The 25,968-nt window shown below is 47.3% G+C and overlaps 1 protein-coding gene across 2 annotated transcripts; it reads right to left on the minus strand.

Moving 5' to 3' along the window:
* Nucleotides 1-3,031: 3,031 nt before the first annotated feature.
* smoc2 (SPARC related modular calcium binding 2) lies at nt 3,032-25,943 on the minus strand. Of its 2 annotated transcripts, none has more exons than XM_071913280.2 (13): nt 25,329-25,943; nt 19,378-19,540; nt 16,919-17,025; nt 16,521-16,620; nt 15,088-15,132; nt 12,626-12,676; nt 11,811-11,885; nt 9,942-10,128; nt 8,727-8,809; nt 4,661-4,760; nt 4,157-4,404; nt 3,819-3,856; nt 3,032-3,584 (listed from the first exon to the last, which is right to left on the minus strand). In XM_071913280.2, exons 1-13 carry the CDS (start codon nt 25,401-25,403, stop codon nt 3,561-3,563), a joined length of 1,296 nt encoding a protein of 431 aa, XP_071769381.1. In that variant the 5' UTR covers nt 25,404-25,943; the 3' UTR covers nt 3,032-3,560. The 2 variants fall into 2 exon arrangements, with proteins under 2 accessions (XP_071769381.1, XP_071769380.1); XM_071913279.2 differs by having other exon boundaries at nt 12,626-12,709.
* Between the last annotated feature and the right edge of the window lie 25 nt (nt 25,944-25,968).

Consider the following 25,968-nt stretch of genomic DNA (forward strand, 5'->3'; position numbering starts at 1 on the left):
GAAATTCTGAATGGCTATTGAATTTTATACTTTGCAAGCATTCAAAACATATTTTCATTAAACAGTAGCTGTAAACCCTTGGCATGAATTAAGCTATTGAAATCACATGGGGGACAGAGGGCGATTTAGCAGGTGGGTTACAAATATCTTGAAAACCTACAATGGCTTTACCATATGTCATGAATTGTGTGTGTGTGTGTGTGTGTGTGTGTGTGTGTGTGTGTGTGTGTGTGTGTGTGTGTGTGATTGGTGGGTGTTTGGTGAGTGTAGGCGTGAAGGCTATGTATATATACAGAACATTGCCTCTTGTCTACTGGAAATTTCTCCTCTAATTGCCCATATCACTCTCTGTGTATCACAGTTTTTTTTCTCCCACTGTCTATTAACAGTGATTCAAACAAGAGTCTCTTTATCACCCTGGGAAATTCTGATGTCAGGCCAGATCCTGAACTTGGCAGCCACCCCATTCAGCTGGAAGACATAAATGAAAAAAGCTGCACAATTCACCCTACAAGCACAGAAAGACGTCCCATCCAGTTTTCTGTCGACACTCTCGACACTCGGCATAGCATTTTATCTTGCTGTGTTAACTGCTTGGCAGAGACTTCGGATTCTGTTTGTGTCCATCTCAACCAAGGACAATATAACTTTACAGAAATGTGCAGCGATCTAGACAGAAACAGCAGCAGTGCTCCTATGTGTTCGATGCACTGAGAAGGAAAACTTCAGCTGTAAAGGCCGTAACCGATAGATGAAGTAAAGAGGCGACGGACGGCGAGTGCACACTCAGGAGAAAGTGCAGCATTCCTTCTCCGTGCCTCTTGGCCGTTCCAAACAAAACCATTGATCACATACTCTGTGGTTAGCAAAATGGTCCGGTCGTGTTTGCATGAAGTCACCCTCAACAAATAAAATCATTTGAGGGGAGAGACAAACTTTGTGAAAGGGCTCCTTGTGAGACTGGGCCTCGTTTCGTACAACACTTAACACTGCTTGTTTTTCTTTTTCACCCCCTCCGTTAAAAGTCACACCTCCTCTAGCAATTAATGTGCTCGAGTGTAATGACTGGCGGTGTCCTGCGGTGCTGGCCGGACCGCTGGGGTGTTTGGGCCGCGCCAGGGGGAAGCAGTAAGAGAGGGTCCCAGGGTGCAGGCCGTCCTCACACTGTTTACCCACAGACCAGCGCCCCTCCGAGGGCCCGGGGGGAAGCCGCGACTGGGCCAGAGGCTATTAAAGCCCTGATGGCTTCTGACAGTAATTTCTTCATGAGTCCACAGCCCGCGGGGCCTGCCAGTGGTGGGATCGGGTGCCTCCTCTTGCCCATTAAAGCACACAAACTGTGCCCACAAATCCCGCTCAATGGTATCTCTGTGCTCGGGGGGTGTGTTTGTGCATGTGTGAGTGGGAGAAGTGGGAGGCGGGAGGGGGGGGAACAGGAGAGGGGGGGAGGACTCTGCCATGGTGAGACGGTCTTGGCGATGGGGCCAAAAGGTTTGGACGCGTTTCTTGAGCTACTCCATCACTTCGGGCCCGAGTCCAACCCATCGGGGGAACGTATTAGGAAAACCTTGCCTTGACGTCCGGCCAAATCGTAAAAGGTGTTTACGTGCATCTCGGCCCGGGGGAATAGAAATCACACATGGCAAGGCTTTAACGTTGGTTAAAGTAGGCTAAGGAGGTTAGAGTATCGGCAGGGGTGACTTGGGTTGATAGCAGTCAAGGGGTTGGCTAGAGGTTTTGGGTGCAGGTTTGGTGGGTTTGTGGGATCAGGAAAGTAGCAGTCTGGTCGAGCCTCTGCACTGCTACAACTCTAACCAGCACACAGCCACATTAACAGATTACACGGCTGTTTGGGAAAAGCAAATGTTGTTCTGGGCATGGTGCTAACATCACCTTCAGAGGGATTTAGGCCAGGGGAACATGGATGGAAATTAGGAATGTTGCAAAAAGATGGAGCTGATTTGTGGGTTTATAATTAGGACACTGTGCTTTTGCAACAAATACGGTACACCGAATGATTGCAGATGCATAGACAGAACCTCATTATGAATGGATTCTTTATTATTTATGAATTATGATCATTATGCATGATGATTTTTCTTTTAGATAAAATAAACCACATATATCCCTATTGATTTAGGACTTGTTGCATCCTTTAGATTTAACTGTCCCATTGCCCGGCTGTGGATGGAGAAAGTGCTGTGAGGAGGGCATAAGTTTTCCATCCCTAATCCACCATTTTAGAGCTGACAGTTCATAATCTCCCCTCCGTGTTCCCCTGGGGTGTTAAAACCAGACCATGGGGCTGGATTATATCACAGAAGGGAGACCAATGTGTTAATCATAAATTAGAGGCTAAGCCTGAGTGAGCAGGTCAGTCTCAGGTCATTCCCTCAGCCCTATAGGGGACTTTCTGTGTGAAAAGTCATGGTTTACCACTTAGCAGACCCGGCGTAATCATGCTGGAACAATGTACAGTACTGTAATGCCCAGAGCCGAATGTTCTCCATTAAGAAAGAATCCATTCAAACTTCATCGATACTTAGACATGCACATTTACTGTCTACATGTAAGTATACGTTATGCACATACACATGTACATGTTCACACACACAGGCTCATATGACTCGCTTTAACACACACACATGCTATACACATACTAGACTGGTCCATTTATCTGTCTTCAGTCTACCTGGGCTATGAAATCTGTGAAGAGAACAGAAATAAGTACCAACCGTTTTCCAATTCCAAAACGTTGCCTTGGGGGAATTGGCAAGCTGTCTGAAAATGGGATGATACACAACCTTTGCTATGTATGACTAATACTTGGCTCCTAAAGACTGTGTCAACAAGGTGTTTTATTAAAGACACAGCAAGAAAACACAAAACGGCAAAAACATTACAAGGTTTATATAGCGAGAAGGCAAACATCATAGAGGACTAATTGGATTAGAGAGAAACTAAGGGCTGTCGCTGACCTATTTAACCTTCTTAGACACATTAAGACTGGCAGACCCACAGAGCACAAAGATGTATAAAAGAGTTCTTTATTTCTAATAAACATGAATACATGTGAACAAGTAGGACTTTTTTTTATGATGTATGTTTAAAACATTCTTGCAAACTGCTGTACAAAGCTCAGGAAGAGATGCTATAGGTCAGTACATGAGAAATGGTATGATCTAAGTTATTGTAGCCGTGTAGCGAACTATCCATACATCTGCATTAACATCGACAACAATGAGAGGAACAGTACATCGGGGGGAGGGGCACAAAATGCAACATCACACATGAAAACTTGTACAACTCTGAAAAGTATACTTTTTAGACACACAAAGGACACATACATTGTATGTGTTAAATAATTTTTGTTTGTCAGGACATAAAAAGCTAACTACATCATTCACAGATTCAGCAGTCTGTTTAAATACCTTATCTCTACAAAGTGAATTTACATTTTTTTTTCTTAAAGTACAAAGTGCAAATACTATGGTTTCCATTATTGCCGATTGGTGAGGGCAGAATCTCCAAAGGGGGGAGGGGAAATCTCAGTTGTTGGCTTAGCCTTGCTTCTTTGACGGATTCTGAGAAGAGGGAATGAAATTGGCATCTATTTTAAGCGTGTTATTGTTTGATTGCAGTTGTTTTTATTACTGATTTTCACTGTTTTTCAATGCCTGTATATTGCATGCCTCAGTTCATGATAACAGAGATAAATTCACATGACAGTCAGACTGATAACCATAGCTGTGCCATTGACCTCTCATATGACCATTAATGTCCAATGCGGGTAGGTGGATGGTGGGATGTTTACTTACCTGTTTACTGGAAGTTGTGCCTTCTCCTGTCTTGGCCCCTGTGGAACAGAAAAGTGACATAAACCTCAACAACCATATTATGTAAGCATTCTACAGGTAAGCTCAAACTGTAAGACCGCCTTCAAAAAGTAGAGAATTTGATTGGTGAAAATCATATAGCACTAGTTCCAATTTACCCTCTGACTGTCTGCCTGGAACTTTTGCCATACTGATTACATCTTACCCGTCCACTTTTCTGTCCACAAGTGGACACTGCAAACGTTTACAGTGTAAGTTTGAAGGCTCATTCGGCGTGGGACAATGCTTTCAGACATAGGGGAGAGTGTTGTCCGGCTCACCTTCTTCCTTGGTGACCCCCAGGCAGCCCATCAGCTCCTGCAGGGACAGCGCTTTGTCGTTGCTGATGTCGCAGTACTCCACAAACTTCTTCACGCACTTCTTAGGCTTGGACTTCTTGCGCAGGAAGCGTTTGAAGGGCTTGATCTCCTTCTTGCCGATGTCGCCACTGGAGTTCTTGTCCAGCTGACTGAAGTACCAGTGGACCACCCGCTCCTCCAGGGTGTGGCTGGGGTCCGGCTCAGCCATCCTGAATGACAGAGATCAGTCAGTCAGTCCATCAGTCAGTCTGTCAGCTGGTCATCTACCCCTCCATTTGTCCATCTATCCATAATCTGTCAGCGGAGTCCAATCGTGTGTCATGGAAGCCCAAGATTATGCAGGTTTTCATTCCAACCAGGATCTAATCAATGAAATGAAAACCTGCATACTTTTGGGCCTCCATGGCACATGATTAGACGCCACTGATCGGCGTCAGTAATCGAAAACTGAACCGAGCATCATACCTGCCGGCGGATGCTGGATCTGTGACAGCGTGCACCATGTCTGTCGACAGCGCGTCAAGCACGCTTGTCAAGAACTCCGTTTTCTTTGCCCCGGGACAGCCTGGAAAGTAAAACACAGATAGCTGAAAGAGTGCGTGCGTGCGTGCGTGCGTGCGTTATGGGGGTTGATATGGAAGTAAATATATATGTCAGCAAACTCAAACATGGAAAAAATTATACCCCGCCCCCCCTTCCAGTCAACAGCATTACAACAACGTGGAATGCTGCCGTCATAGGTGGCCCAATAAATGTCTGGGGAGGGACGTCAAATAACAGGCAGTGTAGTTTTAACGTGAGTAGCACATAAAGACGGCAGAGGAGAAAATAAAACCAAACGAGACTGTCACAGTTGTCTTTTACTCCCTTTCATAAAGTGTCAGACCTCCCCTCATCTGGAAAAGGAAGAGGATACCTGCCAATCATCCCAGAGGCCCCCAGGCGGAGTGTCAAGGTTTTGACAGCTGCAGGCACTGAAGGAGTTACTGTATGGACAAGGGGCCCTAAAGCCTAAGACATCACCTGAGACATCGAGTGGACCAAACCTCAGTTCTGACAGACACACCATTTTTTTTTTCGTATTATTTTCAAGGCTTTTCTGATTTAATAGTGTGCAGTGGAGCGAGACAGGCAAGACTGGAGAAAGAGAAGCGGTGACACGAGTCAGATTCGACCCCACAGTGTCACACGTAGACAGTGTGTGCCTAGAGACTGACAGACACATCTTCACCTGATCTTCAGTGCGTGGTGGGTGGAGTTCTTGTGATTTGAAGTGTTGAAATGTGTCAAAATGATTTGAAATTTCGACACATTTCAATGAAATGCCGATACAACTGTATATGGTAACATCTGTCATTTAATACCAAAACCAACAGCGAAGCGCCTCTAATAGCGAGTGTCACATGCAGAATGTTGGGGGGAAAAAAAACAAAAAAAAACGAACATGAAGGACAACTGAAGCGGAATGACCCTAATGATAGTAATTGTGTGTTAGGCCATATAGTTTTAAGAGTGAGGGGGCCAAGGTTGTTCTGGAAGAGCTGAAGGCTACAGAGGCCCAAGAGATTCCTGGATTCCTCTCCCAGCTCTCCTCTGCTTTCTCACAGTCAGTCGTCCTCCTGCAACTCCGCCTGTGGAGCAGAAATTCTCCAGGGTTTGCTGCTCTTTTTATGGCCCAGGCCTGCGGGGCCAGATTCTCCCGAGCTGGAGATAATAGCATGCTTTGCCCTTCTCTAACAGGTGGCGACCAGCATTGGGGTAAACACCCAGCGCCCAGCCTCCGTTCCACCTTTTCCCAAGTAGCGCAGGGCTTTATCAGCCTGCGCCGAGCCAAGGGTCGAGAGACTCACATGTCTAAACTGTTACATACGCTCCTTTACATGCTCTGCTCTGGCTGAGGAGACTTGCATTTAAGTTTTAGCAGGCCCTCCCTGGCCCGGGCCCAATAAAATATCTGACCCACCTGTTAATGGCTACACTGGTGCCTTGCGGGGCCTCTTTCGCTGTATTAGTCTAGACGCTCACACAATTGCACCTTCAGAAGGCAAAGTGTTTTTATCTGGCTACTCGCTGAAGAGAGATTTGTGGTGCGCAGTTGAGACTTAGTGTTTTTCATGCAGAGTAAATGTCCTCTCTGTAGTGCTGCAGGAATCTGAATGAGCCTCCAGTCCATACAAATGGGAAGCCATCAGGTGAGGCTCCGGTCCCTTCCTCTTGGCAGCTGAGGGTTTTTGTGTGGGTGGGACAGATTAACTTCTGTCCGTCTGGACAACATTTAGCTGAGGGGCAGGACACAAATGTTCCTGCTGTCATTCAAAGGAAATTGAGTCTGGCCATTTTCCGTTCAGTCGCAGGCTAAAAGCAGTAAATGGCTGCTGCCTTATTCCTTAATGATTATAATTATGTAATGCCAGACTTTGACAGATGTGGGACGGAATCAGAGTAGGTAAAGTTGAGCTGCTGTCCATGAGAACCACAAATGATTTGATTTTTTCTTGTTGAAAAGCTAAGATCTGCCACCACTATTCATTATGCCCTCGTATATCTGCCGTCTGTGTACTGTAAATAGTCGGCCAGTGAGTGCATGTTTGCGTGTGCGTGTGTACGTGTTAGTGTCAATAAGAAGGCAGTGTTATTCTATGGAGCCACATGGGTCAGAGCGCTGTCAGCACTCACAGCCGCAGCTCCCAATGCCTGCCCCGCTGCGATCCCATGGTGCCGCTCTCGGGGAGGAAGCCGGCCAAACGCGCCGCTTTTCCCCTCTCGCCCCTTTCAGTGCAAGTGGCTCCCTTCTCGCATCTCGCCCCATAAACCTCTCAACACCAGCGCTTCAACAGCAAGCGGGCTGCCGCGATGTGAAGGCAACATTTATAATTATCCCAGGTTTATACACTAACGGGGTTTACAGCCATTGACGCAATAGCTCATAAAGAAAAACAAGATGCTGCGTTTTTCGGACTCTCTGTCCCGGCATATTTTAGAATGGGAGAGTGGGCTGATAGGGTACAGGTTTCTCTGACAGGTTTAGATTGGAGTCTGTGTGTCTATGTGTGTGTGTGTATTGGGGGGAGGGCCTGCGTGATTGAATAAGTATACTTTTTTTTCTATCCTACCACTGTGTGTTTAGGAGGTGTTTGGTTGGGCTTGAGGTCGCTCTCCTGGGATCGTCCTGTTTTTTCACTCCATCACCACCTCCTCACGCTCTCTGCCGGCAGCTACACACTGTAATCATTCGCGCTCAATATCTTAGGCTCAATATACAATGTCGAAGCCGCTGGAAGGCAAAGATGACTAAGATTTGTTGGTGTTAGGAGCATTCATCTGTGACTGTCTGTCCCGCTGTTTGATATACACTGTCCAAGTGTCCTTGCTGCCTCAGCGGGAACACAGTGCCGCTCTGCTGCTCTCTGGACCGGCTCAGCTAAATCCAGCACCTGCGAGCAGAGAAGCACAGTCCTGGCCCGGCTCGCTGTTACATAAACAGTTGTGGATGGGATGGGAACAGTGGGAGCTCTGTTCACATGCTGCTGGATTATTAACATGTTTACCAAACCGCCAAAAAAAAAAAAAAAAAAAAAAAAAAAACACAGCTAAAGACAGCAAACTTGCCAAGCACCTTTCAGCTTCAAACCTCGATTCTGTTGTACACAGCACCTGAAAGCAATAAGGCTATCCCTCTTTGCCTATCGTTTGTTTTATGATGAGAGCGTTTAACTCGATTCGCTTTGATCGACCATCTCCTGCAAGAGTGCGCTTTAAGAGAGCTGGACTCGCACAACAGCCTTCCTAATTGTGAGATCCGTGCCAGCCGGCTTTACTGAAAGCGGCCTGTTAAACCTGATCGTGAGATTAGGCAGTTTTGCATTATTGTTTCTCTAAATCTGCCTCAGCCTTGCATGACCTGTGACCCGTTCATCCATCTCAAGCGGTGTCCCTCTCACACCCTGTTGCTGCAAATCCCACTTGGATATTTCAACATTACAAGGCTGTCATTGACATTTTGATTCTGCAATTTCTGTAACTATTTGAAGCAGCAAATCTTTACAAACCAGTATCCTCCTTACAACAAACAGTCAATCCCACCTGTAACTAAGATCACTCCCCCCCTCCCCCCCCCTCTGTTTAGCTATCTACACATGTCAATCAATCTATCACTACCTGTCCCTGGCATCCTATTATCCATCATTATCTCCACCTCTCCCCCATGCTGTTTCTCCTCCGTCCCTATCACCCCACTATCTTCCATCTCCCCATGTCAGCCAGAGATTATACCCCCCGCCTGATCCGTCTCTGTCTCCTCGCTCACTGGCCAGTGAGGGGCAGTATCTGGGAATCCTCAAGCCTTTATCAAGCATTTCCTGGACCAACGGTGCTAATGATACCAACAAACACACACACACACACACACTCGCGCTGTTATCACAACTGCGGAATCAGAGGCTGCAGTTGGAGGCCGGCTGCTGAAGAACTTCACCGTGTGTTCTGAATAGAGAGGGAAAACAGAGACGCAGCCAAGTCTTTGGAGACTTACCTTGGAGATGTCTGCTCCGATAATGGTCCTTAGGTTTTGTGGGGTGGGCTCTGGCATTGCCATCACACTTTGGCTGTTCGTATCTGTGTCAGAGAACACACTGTGTGAGTAAATACCAGTTCACTCCCAACAAAAATGGGTGATAGGCAGTGTTTGTAACCCTAAAACTATTCTCATTGTGGAATCAGAGAGGAATCCCATGTTTCCAATTACCCCCATACAGCTAAATCTCAGGGATTCAGATAATTTTCTGTGGCAAACGAGAGGCTGTAAAACAGGTCCAAAAAGAGGGGAGGGAGCTGGGGCTGGTATGAGGACAGAGAGAGGGGGAGAGGGAGAGAGAGAGAGGAACAGAGAGAGAGAGAGAGAGAGAGAGCACATAATCATACAAGAGAGAGAAGGGAAAGAGGGGAAAGGAGGCAGACAGGCAGACAGGGAGCGTGGGACACAAGGAAGCTTTCATGGCCTCTCTTGGAGAGCCGGCGGAGCCCCGATTGCTGCTGTGCGACTGGGCCAAAAGCTGGCCCGGGACAAGGGAAGAGAGGGGGGAAAATCCTCGCTCGCATATGTGTGCTAATGCGCTGTCTGGCGCGCTGCCTGGAGCCTTGTTAATCTGATACCCGGCCTCACTGTTCAATAAAAGCGTACCCGCACACAAATGCCCCCACTCTGCCAGCCGGACTGACCTTTGACCCGCCACTCACCATCCCACTGAGTCACGCTGCCGCATCTGCCAGGGAAATGCCCGACTGCTTGTTTGTGTCAGATTTAAAAAATAAATACAATCAATTGCTTAATCTTCTGGAGAGTTTACATGATAGCCTGTACGCTGTGTCCAGACCTGGGGGGAAAAGTATTTGCAAATAATAATAAGATAAGGTAATACTTTATTGATCCTTGTAGGGAAAGTCTCTTTTCGCTTGCCCCGCTCCAAAGTGGTCAGAGGTCAGGATGGAATATAGAACAGCCGCCCTGGAGCTGGTAGGGATTCAGTGTCTTGCTCAAGGACACTTCAGTAGGGCAAATGTTTTCCAACACAGGGCTGGAACCTGGGTCACTAAATGAATGATGGCCTCTCTAACCCCTAGGCCACTCTGCTGTTTTAGGCCAGAAAGTTTAGAAAATCACCGGAAAGTACAATAAATACCCCCAATTTGTACTGTCAAGGTAATGTATGGTGTTGGTGAGTTTTGGATCGGTGTCAGTCTCTCCTACCTGGTGGAGGTGCCAGGTATGGGCCGGCCGGTGTCCACCAGCACACACCAGCAGTATCCGGTGGAGGGGTGGCACTGCACCGGCTTGTACAGCCCTCCGTGGGCGCAGTCGGGCACAAACACTGCCTCGTTCTTGTGCTGCCTCGCCTCCTCCTGGGCAGACTGCTGCTCCTGGTCGCACGATGAGGCTGGGGAAGGGGTCAGAGGTCAGGAGGGAATCAGCGGAGGCGAGGATGGACATACACACACGCACACGCACGCACACACCCCACAGGCCAGCCCAGCACAGATAGCGTTCACTTAGGTGGTCTGGCTTGCGTGACTCGACGAATACACACACCCACACTCGGCGAACAAGAGGGTTTGTTTAAAGTGAAGAATTGGATTCACCCCTGACTAGATCTGGCTACCACATTTTGGATTTAGAAAACACATGCTTGAATTCATTTCTCTTGAAAGTCAAATACTTCCCACTGCTATTCCATAATACCCGCTCTAACCGTCACAGCAAAAAACCCCGAGGAGGAAGAAGAGGAGGAGGAGGAGGTTGGGGCTTGGCGCTTGGAGAAGACGAAGGGATGTGAGGATGAGTGCTTGGAGACAGTGTGTGTAGACTGCTTTATCAGCCCCCCGTGGCACTGTTTACGGACATTAACGGGCTAATGACTAAGCGCAGCTCCCTATGCCCCAAGTTAAGTAAATATTTGGACACCCGACTGCCCTCTGTTGATGTGTGTGACAGAGAGAGAGACAGACAAGACAAAGGGGGAACAGTGGTCAGTCGGGCCTTTACCTTACTCTCTACACACACACACACACACACACACACACACACCCAAACACACTACCTCGGGGCACTGCAAAGCACCAGGAATCTATGTGTTTACATATTCAAAGTTCCCAGGGAAAAATGCGATGCTGCGTGATCCCTCCCTTTATCCATATGTACAGAGAACGGCATTGTGCGGACGGGAGAGCGACGGGGTTTTTGGAGAGCCTCAGCAGGATCTAATCAGACCTCTTTGTGCAGCAGCGTCCTCCTCTGCCGCAGAGATTTGAGCATTAACCTCCTCCGCCAGCCCGGGATGGGAGCAGAGCCTCTTCTGGCCACGAGGGCTTTCATCACCAAGCCCTCCCTCTCTTCGCCTGCTACCCTCCAGGCTCGGAAGCAACTGCGGGATTATGGATATCCCTTTTCTTTGTTTATTTTCATTAGAGATCTCTGCCCACACAAAAGAGCCCAAATGAAATGCCTCCCCGCTTTCCCCCGACCGACTCTCTTCGCTCCAGTTCCTCCGTATGCGCCCTCTTTGTTGGGGAGGGTGCTTTTTTTTTTCACCCCAATACCCCAATGAGCACATGGGTAATCAAAACCATCAACGCTGCGTCTTTTCAGGCTTTTTTATTGGTTGTAAATTATGATAATGGGATTCACACACACACAAAACACACAGCGTTCTCATTTGTACGCTGGCCTCAAAATAGCATTGTTTTATGGTGTATGCAATATTTCCCCCCAAAGAGTAAAGAGGCAATTGATCCGTGCAATGAGATCAATGTGTGTGTGTGTAAGGGGCGCGCATGGAGGACCAGCCAGAAGAATAGGAGATGCTGTGTTTGTGCCATGTGCTGATAATTACAGCTATGCTGCAAAGTGGAGAACCACAGAGAGAAGCAGATCCTCAAAGCCTGACGCACTCCAACACCAAGATGTATTGGTTTCACAACCCACCATCTGTCCTTAAAAGACAGGAACAGCCTCAAACCATGATTGCTCACACAAGTAGGAAAAAGACAGAGTGTGCTTTCGGTTGAGGTTAGCAAATACCCAATCGCCATCATTAAAGCAAAAGTGTTCTTTGAAACTCACATGGTGCTCTGGTTCTGTTGTTCTGCCGGCTGCGGACCTGCTCCGTCCACAGAGTGGGGTACTGGGAAATGATGTCTGAAAGAAATCACCGAGACAGTTTTATTAGTTTCAATCGAAAACACATTCGACCGGCGGTTCCAAAACACACAGACTGTAACTTGACTGTTACCATGTCTCATACTGCTTGGGAGGATGTGGAAAGCGCATTGTGAGCGATATCTGTGATTAGCGATGCGGTGGCAAATAAAGAGGTGGGTGAACTATGACTTCCAGTCTGTGACCATCATAAAGCAATCACCAATGTATAAAAAAATCTATTTATTTTCAATAATTTATGCTCTCCCCACTTTAAAAGACCCTATCCTCATATACAGTAACTTACGTTGCTTTGATACTATGCTATGATGTATACTAGGAATTTACAACATAAAGATTTATATCAGCCATAAAAGGTGTCTAACCTCTCCACAAATAAAAAGTTGGGTAACATTCCTGTGTATGATATGGAAAACAGCACTCACAGTTAAAATGTAGATACCTATAACAGCCTCTTGGATAAGTGAGATAGTAAAGAAAAAGCTGATGATGGCTTGATGGACTCAGACGTTTGCTTAGGTTTTTCTTTGTATTCACTTTTCATTTTTGGCAACATGTCATATCATTAATGTCTTTGTTTGAGGCTTGATGCCCCAACTGGCTGGTGTGTAGGCTCCTTTTCCCTTTTGATGGTATTTTTGAGCCGATGCACCCAATCACTGGTGTCTTCAACGCAGTATCAAACATTTTTATTCACAATCTGATGGAGAAAGGCTCACCTTCTTCATCTGCAGCGGGCTGTGGTTCCACCACTAGGCCGGCGGACTCATCTGCATTTAGAATGGAGAATATTTGCAAGGAGACTACAATTACGAGAGTAAGCTAGATTTGAGAATACTTAACTATGTGAGATTTGCACATTGCCCGGCCAAGAGGGATGGAGGGAGAGACAGACAGAGAAAGAGAGAGAGAAAGAGAGAGGAAGAGGTGTAGGTTGAGGTAGAGTAAGAGAAGAGGGGAGGAACACCAGAAGTATAGTGGTCATGTATTCCCATAGCTTCACTTCAGGCAACAAGGAAGAGTTCACTTAAGATGCTATGGAGGACAGATTGAAGTCAGTTAAAATGAAAGAAGAGAGGATTGTTGTTCTTCTCTGTTCCCCTCCATCCTTCCATCGCCTGCACATGGGGTTACGGTCGCTGTGTGAGGACAGGAGAGACAGGAGGCGTACAAGGGGCGAAGAATGCGATATCCAAGTCTGAGCTGAACCAATTAACAGTGGGTGGATGGAGCTTAATGTTTGTTTGCTCTCTGTTTGTTTGTTTGATTTGCGGTCGGAGGGAGAGAGGGATGGAGGGTTTGGGCTGCCTGGTGTAAAACCACGGCTGTAGGTGTGGTTAACCTCAGTGCGGGTCACACATTCTGCTCAAAGTAAAGCTCTGGTAATGAGTCAGGGCATCGCTGCAGCCCCTAATGGGTGGTTCCCCAAACAGGGATTAAGCCGCGTCCCGGACGGCGTTCTTTTTCTTTACAATGAATTCTCCATCGCAAAAACCGAAGACTTTACATTTAATACATGTTTGCGATGCCAGGCACTCATCTCCTCAAGCCTGCTCGACGGATAAAAATACATACACTCGCTATGACCGACCGAGGAAGGCATGTTATTACTCAGCTCACTTATGGATGGAAATGCCATTTAGAGAGTGCATTTATGATTTGGATTTACGATAAACCACTAATGACCTATCTTTACTTTGTGGCCTTTTACATGACTGTAACACCTCTTTTAGCATCTGCCAGGAAACCCCCTGTGCCATTTGTGGTCAAACAGTATTAGTTTTACTGCTGTTTGTCAGTCGTCAGTTGCGAATGATTCCAATGAATGAATTCATCAGGTCTGACACCAAAAATGGGTGCATGGTACTCCGTTTGGTGTTTGATAGCTTGCCATTGTCCCGATGATAAAAGCGCTGAGACGGCCACCAAGGAATGCCTGGGTACTGATGGGCTTCTGCTGAATCAAAATATTGATGCAATCACTGCTATTTCCAGTGCACCGCAAATCTACAGTTTATTCTGCTTTTCACCACCCTGTTTATCCAAGCAGTTCAGATTGAACCACAACACCCCCCGCCCCCACCCCCCACCCTCCACCTCCCCTCGCCCTCCTCCCCTCTCTCTTTGGACACAAAATTTGCATTCCCAGTTGATCTATGTGTAATGAGTTGGCTGGGCTCAGACAGACGCTATATCCAAGACTGTTTACAGAGAGGGAGGCGCAGACATAAATGTCACACTGACAGGAATAACCCAAATGACAAACACAAGTGGATGGATACACACACTCTTTCTCTCTCTCTCTCTCTCTCTCACACACACACACACATATACATACATGCACACATACACGCCCGCACGCACGCCCACACACATGAACTCATACGCACACACTCACACACATAAGGAATCAATCGGAAACCGCCCAAATTACACTTTCCCCTTCGAAGCAGTCAAATCCCATCAGTGAAACACATCGGCTCTGAAAGATGAGGGAGAGATATACAGTATCTGGACCGGAGCCTGAGCAGAACTTAGTGGTTCTATAGCTGGAAGAGGGAAGTCATTGATGAGAAAGAGACAAAGTGTTGTGTGTGTGTGTGTGTGTGTGTGTGTGTGTGAGAGAGAGAGAGAGAGAGAGAGAGAGAGAGCGAGAGAGAGAGAGAGAGATAAATTGTGAACATTTCCTTGTATCAGATGACACTTGCTGAAAGAGAAGCTTGGTGAAAATGAGAGATTATGTTAGAGAAAGATGATAAGTCTGTGTTCCTCCGCTCTGGCTGTTGTGCTGCCTGGTAAAGACAAAAGGCAGTTATAGGCACTGTATTAAAGCTCACCGCAGCCTCGCTCCTTGGACTCGTTACTCAGTAACAGACTGCTTTTTATATCAGCCCTCAGGCGCCTCACACTCTCTCAATTGACAAAATATTGGAGAGGCAAGCCTTAACAGGCGACCCACCCTGCACATCATACGTATTCACCACCACAGGTGCAAGCAAACACAGACATACAAATGCAAATGCACGCACACTTGTGCATGCATGCCGAGATACATGTACACACACACACACACACACACACACACACACACACACACGCTCGCGCACACATGCACACACATACACAGAAACGCACAAAGACACATAAAAGAGAATTTATTTTTCTTGAGTTGAGTTCTCACCTGCTTTTCCCGGTTCTCTTGTGCTAGCCCTCTCTTGTTTTGATCCTGAAAAGAGATGTTTTTGAATTGAAGTTTGAATTAATGGAAATTCCCCCAAAGGACCACAACGGAAATAAACTCCTGACATCTATTTTCATTTAATTCATGTATATCTTCTGTCCCAAGAACTGTACATGTGTTATTAATTGAAATTTGTCAAATACATTCAGTCAATCACTCAATCACCGCCCCACTCAGATTAACATTATCCTCGTTAATTAGAAAAGATTACAAAATTTGGCGTCTGAAATACTCTTAGCATTTGACCTCATTTTGTGACACAAATGATTAGCCACCAAGCGCGGCAAACAAGAGAACCATGGTGGAAATACATCCACTTTTCTGTGTTTTTATTCTCAATCGTTATTCATGTGTGTACAGTGGCTCCACTCACTAACACCTTGCACGTGCATGGAGCTGCATGTTTATGTCATTTTTAGCTTCCATATAAACTGCTACAGTTGCAGTAGTTACAGTACCACTACTACTACTACTGCTAATACTGCTACTTCTGTAGCTTTCTCACAATTGAGATAGCAACAGCTTCCCAGTCAGTCCCACAGAGATACATAGGGAGGACATGTGGCATTGGTTATTTGATTGTTTGGCAGACGCTGTCCTCCAAGAGCGCTCACATTCCTTACAGTTTAACTTTGTTGCTCAACTCCGCAGCAGGGATTTTCTACTGGGCTTATTTACACCACAGCCCCATGCCTTGAGCAACGCACAGTCCTCGGGTGGCCCTCAGACTCTGAGGCCTTCGGTCCACTCGCTGACCACTTTCCCACAGGACAGCGGATTACGCGGCACCTCCCACAAACAATGGAATGTCAGATGTTTGACTGTGTTGAATTTGCTTGATCATCATTGCTCCACAAAATTACAGTAGACACATTGTAGTACACATCAACATATTACAACATACAGTATTACATATCACATGTCAGCCTCATTATAATATGTATGAGTGCACTGGCCTGAATATAATGTGCACAGTCATCATATAGCAAGCAACCACCAATATAAACCAAAATAAATTACATTTCCTTAAAATTATTCATTGCTGCTTAGTTTTTTCCTTAAGACCTTACTATGATGGATGCTATGAATTTACATCATCAAGATTTATATCAGTCCAAAAAGGTGGAGAGACAGGAGGGCAAACTGAGTTTAGGTGGGTTAACCCTCCATTACATCCCTGTATATATGTGTTATAATACACACCTTGGGCTCTAAACTTACCAATCATTTTTCTAAAATGGGACAACTATCACCACTGACATTAGTCCACATACATATATAATATTGAAGATGTAGGTAATAAGCTGGATAGATTATTGACAGCCATGCTGTCCAATACCCATTATAAGCCAGGTTGATGGGGTTGTGCCTACCTTGGCATCGAGGCTTTTTATTGGCCACTGCTGAACCACTGATAGGTCGGCCATTGGGTGTGACACACCAACAGTATCCAGTGTAGCTGTGGCACTGAACCTGTGAGGGACACAACCAAGTTCAGCACAGACCAAACAAGGTATAGCCCACATATGAATGAAATGTGGAGGTACAATGTAAAAAAAACCCAATTAATGTCATATACAGAAAGAGAAGAAACATGTGAATCCTGCACACTGGGAAATCCATGGATACACCATTTGTTGATACAAATAAGCTTTTTGAATGGAGTTCCTAGTGTACCAGCATTAGTCTTTTCCTAATCCTTGACGTGCATGTAAATACCAGTCAAATTCAAAACAGAAAGAGTGTCAGTGATGTTGAGCTGCTTTGTTACCTCGCTATATGTGCCATCAGGGTTGCAGACAGGCACAAAGACCTGAGGGAAGAGCTTCTTGGCCTGCTGCTCTGTGTACTTCTTCTCTGCTACACATCTGGATGTATCTGAGGAGGACCACAAATCATCAGAATCACTACACATCACAGAAACTCACGATTCAACCCACAACGCAACTATTTTCTTATGTTGCACAACTCAAAACAAAACAGAAAATGTTCAAAGTGAGTGGGAGAGACGTTGAATCTCCGAGATGATGAAAAATGAGTGAAAAAGGCAGGGAGCGAGGGAGACAGAGGGGAAACGGTTCAGGACGTTTCGGAAGTGGCAGATGCTTGTGTGGCTGGGAATAGAACCAACACCCCCGGTCTTATTAGGAGCAAATCAGGCAAGCCTGCACCGTGCGGCCCAACGGCCAAGTGGTAAAGCCATTACTGAGCTAGGCAGTGCGTGCTTCTCCTGGAGAACATTCCAGTCACCCAAGAAAAGGGCTGATGCACAGGAAAAACCTGACCCTCCCCAAACCTCTCTGTCTGTCTCGCTCTCTCTCTCTCGCTCTCTCTCTCTCTCTCTCTCTCTCTCTCTCTCCTCCTAAACCTCAGTCTCTTCAGTTCAGTCCAAGCTGTCCTCTAAGTATTTGTAGACATAAAAGTGGGTCAGGCACTTTTCACCTCCGCGCACCCCGGGCCCTTTCACATCTCCCTGTCAGAGCCATGGATCATCTTCCCTTTTCCGGAGCTGCTTCGTCTCACCTGGCCAACCGGAGCAGCTGTGCAAACTCTCAGGAGGCGGTGGGCAGCGATGGGACAGTTGATGGTAACTTTGCGTGACACATTAGCTGCCACGTAGTGCCCGCCTGGCTGGCAGGCCCAAATCAAATTAAAACAATGACTCATGCTAAGTTTAAAAACGGTCGCCAGTCTGGTCAGGAGGCTCCATGTCGCTGGCATGGCCCACGGTAGATTGTCCATTAGACTCAGGCAGGGGAATGTGCACTGGTTTCTCTCAGTCTGGTGTGGATGTATGTGTGTGTGTGTGTGTGTGTGTCATTGTCACTGGTGTGGAGAGGGGGCAAGATGCTGGATGTTCCGGATGGAGGAAAACAGGGAGCTGAGGAGCGCTAAAGTTAGCTCCAGTGGAAAAACCCGAAACCAGCGTCCTTCTCCAGGGGGCTCCGACCAAAAAGCCGACTGGAAAAAATGACAGGACACTTGAATCATCTGAGCCCAGTGATAGAAAACAAATGTGGTGCCAGTCTCACCATCCTTAAACACAAACCCATCTCTGTGCTTTTCGGCCAGCCCAGCTCTCTCTGGTTTATTTCGGCTGCTGACTAGGCTGCTGCTGCAGAAGTCACACTCTGTGTCTTTCACCCCGGCCGTCCAGAAACAGAAGAGGGGGAGGGTGGGAGGGGAGGGGGGCAGACTCTTAGAGACCCGACGTTATTGACGCATACAATACGACTTTCATGGACTCTCGTCCCTTTCAGCTTCCTAGCTGGAATCCTCCATTCTCTCTCCCGGCTCTGTCCGCCACATCCAGATGTCCCGCTTAAAGACGTTGCCATAGAGACCCAGTATGGGCATAAAATCGTGGAATGTTTTTCCATCATATGAGACTTCTTTTTCGGCGAACCCTCTCGCTCACCCTCCCTCCCATTGGTGATCTAATATTGTAATGTGTAAGAATGGGGCATTGTCCCCAGTCTGTAGAGCGATGAAGTAGCGGTATAGAGTTAGTGAGTGGGGCGGAGGTGGGAGGGATAGGGGGGGGTGCAGTGTTGGGGTGTATGGGCTCTTCCTTCCAGCGCCGAGCAACAATGAGGGAGTCTGTGAGCCGCCTGACCTTACTGGCTCTCCTTCCTCTTAACGCTTTTCATCTCCAGTCCTCCATTGGGCACATAGGCGCGGGCTTCTCGGCCAGCGCGCTTATGTGATAGATGGTGGAAATCAAGCCCATTAATTCTTGTCAAGATATTTCATTCAAATGCCCCTGCCTCTGCATAATGCATTTGATTTCATCAGAGGGCCTAAGCCCCCATTTCTAATCAATGAGGAAGTTGTTGGCCCGCATGGCTCTGCATCGTGCTGTGATGGAAGTAAGAGGAAAAGTAAACTAAGTCTGTCGATCTAAAGCATTAAATTGGGAAGTCATAATATTTCTCAGACAAAAACCATTTAAACTGAAAATAAAATGAAATAACTGAATGTTTACAAAATGAATGTACACTTCTTTGATCAGTACGTATGGTGTGGGATTATGAATCCAGCCAGGCAGCAGCCCCCCACCCCCACACCCCCACCCCGCTCCATGGGCCTGACTGTGTCAACCTCGGTCGTCCTCCCACCGCTCAAAGAATCAATTATGCCGAAATGAATTTAACCCAGAAGTTTCTGCCGTGACCCCCTCGGCGCATTTGAGAGCGCTGGGCGGCGCTGAAGCGTGACTCATGACCTGACCTTTGCATGGCCCTCGGATGACCTCCAGCTGGGGGTCGCGGCACTTGGCTCGGAGGAACTCGCAGCGCGACGTGAAGGTCCTGCCGTCGGAGGCGCACAGGGGCTTCCGAGCTCCTCCGCTGCATTCCATGTTGCACTCCTTATCCTGATCCACCCGCAGAAACTGCAAAAGTGAGAAAAGACAAACCATAGGGAGATAAGCATGAGGGAAAAACATTTAGCGCACGCTCAACCAACCACTTCCACGAATCAATGAGCTCTGCACCAAAACAGTTTAATCTCCCCAACAGCAGGTGTGATTCTGGAGGGATTTATGAAGTCTAAATACAGGGTGGGATTGGAGCTCATGTAGGGGCGAATGCCTTTTTTTAAACACTGGCTAATATGGCAAAAAGTCAGGCACAGGACAGCTGTCCATTGCCAAAGCCATGTAGAGTAATTGTCAGAACCTTTATTGAAGGTTCAAAAACAAGTGGAGTGCATGTGAACCTTAGAACTTTTGTTTTTTGGGAACTTCAGCATGTAGGTTTCAGAACCGAAACGCTGCTATTTTTCAATAAAATGTTTTAACCGCAAGTATAGACAGTGTGCGGGAGTCTCTTCGTATGTTCTGCCAGCTTCCTGGTCCTCTCCTACGCACCTGTCTCCTGGTATAAGTGTGCGAAGAACCTAGTTTCCTCGAAAACAAGTGGAACATCCTCCCATATAAATACATTAGAGAGCGCTGATATACAACGCACAGACGCCCAGATGAGACAGCGCCATTACAGGCCCTTGGGAGCCGCTGTCAGCTCGTCAGGCGGCCGCCGTGCCGCGTCTTGTCCCGGCGGAGGGCGGGGGCCGAGGGGCTCGGAGAAGACTTTGAGTGACGCTTCCTCTCTCCTTTTGTCCGTGCCAACACCTGCGCAGGTATTCACCTGGAATCGCTCCTGAGGATGTTTTACTCAGCCATGAAAAGAGAAACAAGGACGCAGACTCCCGGCTGAACGCATCGGATCACCTGTGTCAATGCCACCATTGTATCTGCCACCGCGGTATGAAACCCCCTCGCCGGGCCACACAAAAGCGGGGGGGCCAACAAGCTGTGACTGCTACAATGAATGAAAAGACAGTGAATGAGCGAGTGGCTGAATAAACTAGATGTCAGGGAGCTTTGTTGTTGCTACAGTGCGAGCGGCGGGTTTTCATAATGTTTGCGTGATTCATTCGTTTCTCTGGAATAATGAATGGAAAAAAACAAACTCCATGCCCATGCCCTCGATGCAGGTGGTGTTTTCAGTTATATCCAAGGGTAAATACCTGTCTGTACTGAACTGTCTTCTCCTTAACTCGTTTTTTTGTGTTTTACAAATGAAAATATTTGCATGCATGAAACACTGTAATTTTTTTCATTCAGTTTTGCTCTTTTGTTTTGGAACTTTTTTGTTCAGTTTTCAGTGGATGCACGCACACCCAAACTTCATCTGAATGCCCTCTCTGTCAACTATGTACAGCCAGACAGACAAACTGACTCTCTCTCTCTCTCTCTCTCTCTTTCTCTCTCTGTCTCTCTCTCTCACACACACACTAATCAATCTAACGCACAAAGCAGAGAATCAAAGCCCTCGCTTTAAGGTAGGCCGTATAAATCCATTGCGAGTTATCAAATGACAGGGCAAGGCAGCATAGAGAGAGAGAGAGAGAGAGAAAAAAAGACACATCATCCATGAAGAGGGCGGGATGATCACCAATAAAAAAAATTAGCTGCGTCTGACATCTTACAAATGAAGTGAGGGATGAGGATTGGTAGCGGCCCCCTGCGTTCAGACGAGCTGCAGGGCCGCACCTGGAAGAGGGGTTGGCTGGGGAGGCGGCATTGCCCTGGGCCAGGGGGGGAGACATAGCCCCCTCTGTCAAGCCCCGCTCATAAATCTTCCCCAGGAGGAACCAGAGAGGAGGAGAGGCCCGTTGGAACACATCGGAAGAGGAGCCGCGAGGGAGGGGGGGAAGACAAGCCGTTTGAATGAAATTTTTTCAAAAACAAATTTTTTTTACGAGCCCTTTCTTCCCCCGGCTGCCTTTTAAAAAGTGATGTGGTGTCGTTCTTTTGTCGGAAATATGTGTCTGGGCTGAGAAGGATGAAGTGACGGTGAATGATAGAAAAAACGAATCTTCACACTCCTGAAGATTTCACAGGCCTGTGAGTCACAGCACTGTCCAGACCCTCATCCTTCCAGACACGAATTAGGAGAGTAAGACCTGTACTTCATTTTTCTGACTAACACATGAGCATCTATTGAAGAATTTCTGAATATCAACATGTGAATAAAAGATGTTTATTTCATTGCCCATGTCTGTGTACACTGGGGCTCTAACAACCCCCCCCCTCCTCCCCTCCCCTCCTTGTTAGTGTCTCTGAGTTTCTTGGATTGTCTGCATCGCTGCTTCTGACTGACAGCCTCCCGTCGATAAAGCTTAGAGAAGCCTCTGACTCCCCCCCCTCCCCACACACACACACACACCAGTTAGGACATCCCTCTGCAGCGGTGACCTCCTCTCACCCTCCACCCTGTCTCTCACAGCTCACCCCATCACATAAAAGTCCAGCAGGCGTGACGGACTGGTCAGAAAAAAAAAAAAAAAAAAACGGTTTCCGCGAGGCCAAATAACAGCTCCGATAATGCTGAAGTGTGTCCAGCCGTGCTTGGTGGTAGGCCGCCGTGCCTCGCCGCAACCCACACCAGCCACCCCAGCGCTCACACCACACCGCCATTATCGCCATCGGTCCCTGCCAGCCAACAGACTGACAACCCAAACAGAGTCATTCAGCGGCCCAGCATCCCGCTAGATGTCCACTGTACACCACACAGCGGACCGCCAAGTGCCTGCTAGTTTACAGTACAGCGCCAAGAACCCAGCGTCGAAAACACAGCTAGCCATGAAATCAGCCACCCATGAAATCAGCCACCCAGATTCTCTACGAGCCCGAGTGTTTATTTCACAGTTGGCCACAGTGAAGCGGGAGAACAAATAAGATGTGAAAGCCAGAGAGAGGAAGGAGGCTTCAGAGACTAATGGCATGTTGAGGACCTCTTCCTCCTGCGTACTGCTAATGGTAGTTAGCTGTCCTGCTGCAGATCTGTGTGTGTGTGTGTGTGTTTGGCCTGTGGTGATGGATGGGCGAGGCTGAGGCAGAGGCCTGACACTCCCCTGATGTCTCATTCCAACCTCTTTCGGGCCGGCACCGCCATCATGCACTGCGGCAGAGGCAGGAGAGTGATGGATGGCCTCCGCCTCGGCTACATCCAGCACAAGCTTCCACCCTGATTTACCGCTTTTTCATACAAGAAGACCCATGCAAGACAGAACACATATTGTGGCTTAAATCCATTTATGGCTCAAATCCTTTTTATGCCCTCTTTCAATGGCCCAGCTCTCTCTCTCTCTCTCTGTCTGTCTGGTTCGCTTTCTCTTTATTTTGCTTTCTTTCCTTTTATTCTTTCTTTTTTTTTCCCTTTGCGTGATCTCTCTCGGAAGAAGCTTTTTGCATCTGCTGAAATAATACAATAAGAGGTTGGCAATAGAACAAGAGACAGGCGAGCGAGGGGGAGACAGGCGGAGTGTAAGGGAGAGGAGGGTTTTTTTTTTTTTTCAAGACTAACCAGCATACAAATCAAATCCTATTACCTCCCCCTGGCTCTGCAGCATTGTGGGACTGAATGGAGTGCTGAGGAGGCGAGCCTCCAGCAGAGAGCACATTGTAGGCCGATAAGGGCCTTCTGGGCTGGGAGGCCCCCTCTTCCAGCGCCCCGAGAGGCCCCTCACACCACGGCCTTGAAGGGTCAATGGGGGCCCCAGCTGAGAGCCGTGGCAAACGTGTTAAATGGCCTTGGCGGGAGTTTCCTGCGTGGACGCTGGGATGCAGAGGGGATCATTAGTTTCCAGCATGGTGGAAAGGGAAGAAAGTGACAGCCTTTAACCAGGCTATTAACTCAATCAAAGGCAAAGGCGTTTAATTGCTGTGAAAGATGTTAAAGAGAAAGAGAGGTGGTGTGAAAGGCCACCGATAGTCATGTGAGGATAAAAAAAAAGTCTCTGTGCAGGTGCACAATTTTATGAAAGAGCGGGGGGCGAGAGAGGCCATATGTTATACTAAAGTGCTTTTTGTACAGGTTTGAACAAGAGGCAGCCGTTGTTCTATGCGTCCTCATCTTTTTACACACTATTTCAGACTTCCATAAACCATGGAAAACTTCTGCCTCATGAATAACCTGGGCAGATTTCCCACATTTTCAATTGCCTGTTCAACCTCAACTATGCACAAAACATCACATGGAGACAGTTTATTGAAACCAACCATAACCCGTGCTCTCCTGTGTCATTCAAACAATAAACCGTTAATCAGTCAAAAAGTCTCTTACAAGTACAAATCCAGCGCTCCATGTGCTATCTCAATAAAGAAGGCCTAATGAACCGCAGTGGGGAAGTGGGGCCGGACCCAGTTACCAAATGAAATACAGTAGACCTCTCATTGCTACAGTCATAATATCCAGAGCATGGTGGGTGCTGCGTCATGCCCACACCGCTGAGTGGATATCCCTACCCATGTCATGCCCAAGGACGCCTCAATGAAGAAACACTCATTTATCTCTACTTGTATCACAGAGTGTGTGTGTGTGTGTATCGCAGCGAGAATGCAGAGGTGCGCCTGCACAATGCAACGCTTCCTCCCACATTCCACAATCCTTAGTGCCGACAGGGAGAGAGGATCTGTGACCCCTCACCCCCAGGTTAACAACTCATGGCCATTTGTTTCCAATTGGATATTAAGGCATCTTCACACGGCCCATAAATAACGGTGCTGGGGGCGGCGGCTGTCACATCAAGCTCTAAATCAAGGGGGCAAGCCTCTGACAGTGCGCATTCCGCTCTCTAGTACTGTCTATCATTCCTCCCTTAGCACCATACATGCACTTGATCGCAGCCATAAAATAAAGATACACTTCCTTCTCTCCTATGCATGGGTGAACATGATGCACTTCCCTGCTGCTGGCACCGGCCTTTGTGCTCCGCTCCTGTAAACAATGCCATGTGCTTTGGGACAACGGACCTGCTGACACTGGCAGTGTGGTCCCTAAAGAGTATTGCATTGTCATCAAAGCTGTTGGATGCAACCCACAGCTGCATACTTGGACCTCTGGGCCAAGTATGCAGAGAGAGAGGGAGCAGGAGAGAGAGGGGCAGGCGAGCCAGTGAGCTGGCAGGCAGGTCGGCACTGGAAGCAGCCCAGATCAGGCTGCTAACAGGCCCATCAGCCGCACACAGACGAGCCAGCAAAGATAACCAGCAGCCCTGCCATCTCACACACACACTCAGGGATCCTGCGCACCGGCACAGAGCGTTTACACAGCCCAGGGAGAACACAGAGACCCGGGTTTCCAAAACAAACTTCTTTAATATACAGTTTTAAATTCCATCTGAAATTGGGCCTGAGATTATCAAAGACATGAAAAATAACCAAACAGAGACAACCTCTCTTTTTAGAGGACTTTTTAAGAGATTTTGAAGAGACTAAAAAAAAAATCACATCTACAATGTAAACAGGTGGGCCATAATGCTGTTAAAATGCACATCCTGGTTGGATTTAAAATGCATCTCTTTACAGTTATTTTCTCTGTTCTCAAAATAAGCATTTCTGATGAGTAAACATAAAAATGAAGAAGGTAAATTTGACGAACTGATATATGGAGTCCAAAAAAACCTCAATAAATCTTTTAGAGGAATTGAATTACACATGTATGTGGTGAAAAGCTGAATTTCTCAAGGTTCCTCTTGGCTTATCCATTACATACTGTATAAGCTATTACGCATGGAAGGCGCATGCAAATCCTTGACTTTACACCCTTTAGATAAATCCTTTAGATATGGTTCTGGATAACGAGTATTGTGGGAGTTAATGTGACCATTCCTACCGTGAGAGCGGAGAACTTTTGAGCGCGTCCGGCGCACAAGAGACAGAGGAGGACCAGCAGCGGACAGACGCGCATCCTGACGCGGCTTGGGCAATAAACTCTCCAAATTACGCACGGTCCAAAATTCACACTGCGTTGTCTGGACTTCACCAAAACACACAAGTTGCCTCTGAAATAAGTAAAACAAAAAAGTTAAAAATTCCAAAGTATTCCTTCCGACAAACTATCAGTGGTGGAGAAGGGGGTGCTGGTTTATTTCACTCCGTCTGCTTGGTTTGGTCTGCCAAACCGTTTGTGTAGACACTCTCCTTATTTCTGGCAGTACGATAAACCCCCCTGTGTCCCTGACCTTTTCCCCTCCCTCAGTGTCTCTTCTCCCTTTCTCTCCCTCTCTCTCCAATTCGACTTCTTTTCTCCACACCCCCTCCCTCTCCGTGTAGTTTGGGGACTAGATCCCTTATCGGATGCAGGCAGTCCCTTGCCGGTGTAGGTAGGTAGGCAGGTATAGGTAGGAATACGTTCTGAAGGACTCCGTCTGCTGCTGGTAGCTGAGGCAAACACGTCAGGTATTCTTTTCTTTCTTCCCCCCGTTTTTTCTTCTCCCCCCTCTCCTTCAAACCACAACAAGTAATCCCTTTTT

This window comes from Centroberyx gerrardi, chromosome 15, assembly GCF_048128805.1.
Source record: "Centroberyx gerrardi isolate f3 chromosome 15, fCenGer3.hap1.cur.20231027, whole genome shotgun sequence".
Lineage (NCBI taxonomy): Eukaryota > Metazoa > Chordata > Actinopteri > Beryciformes > Berycidae > Centroberyx > Centroberyx gerrardi.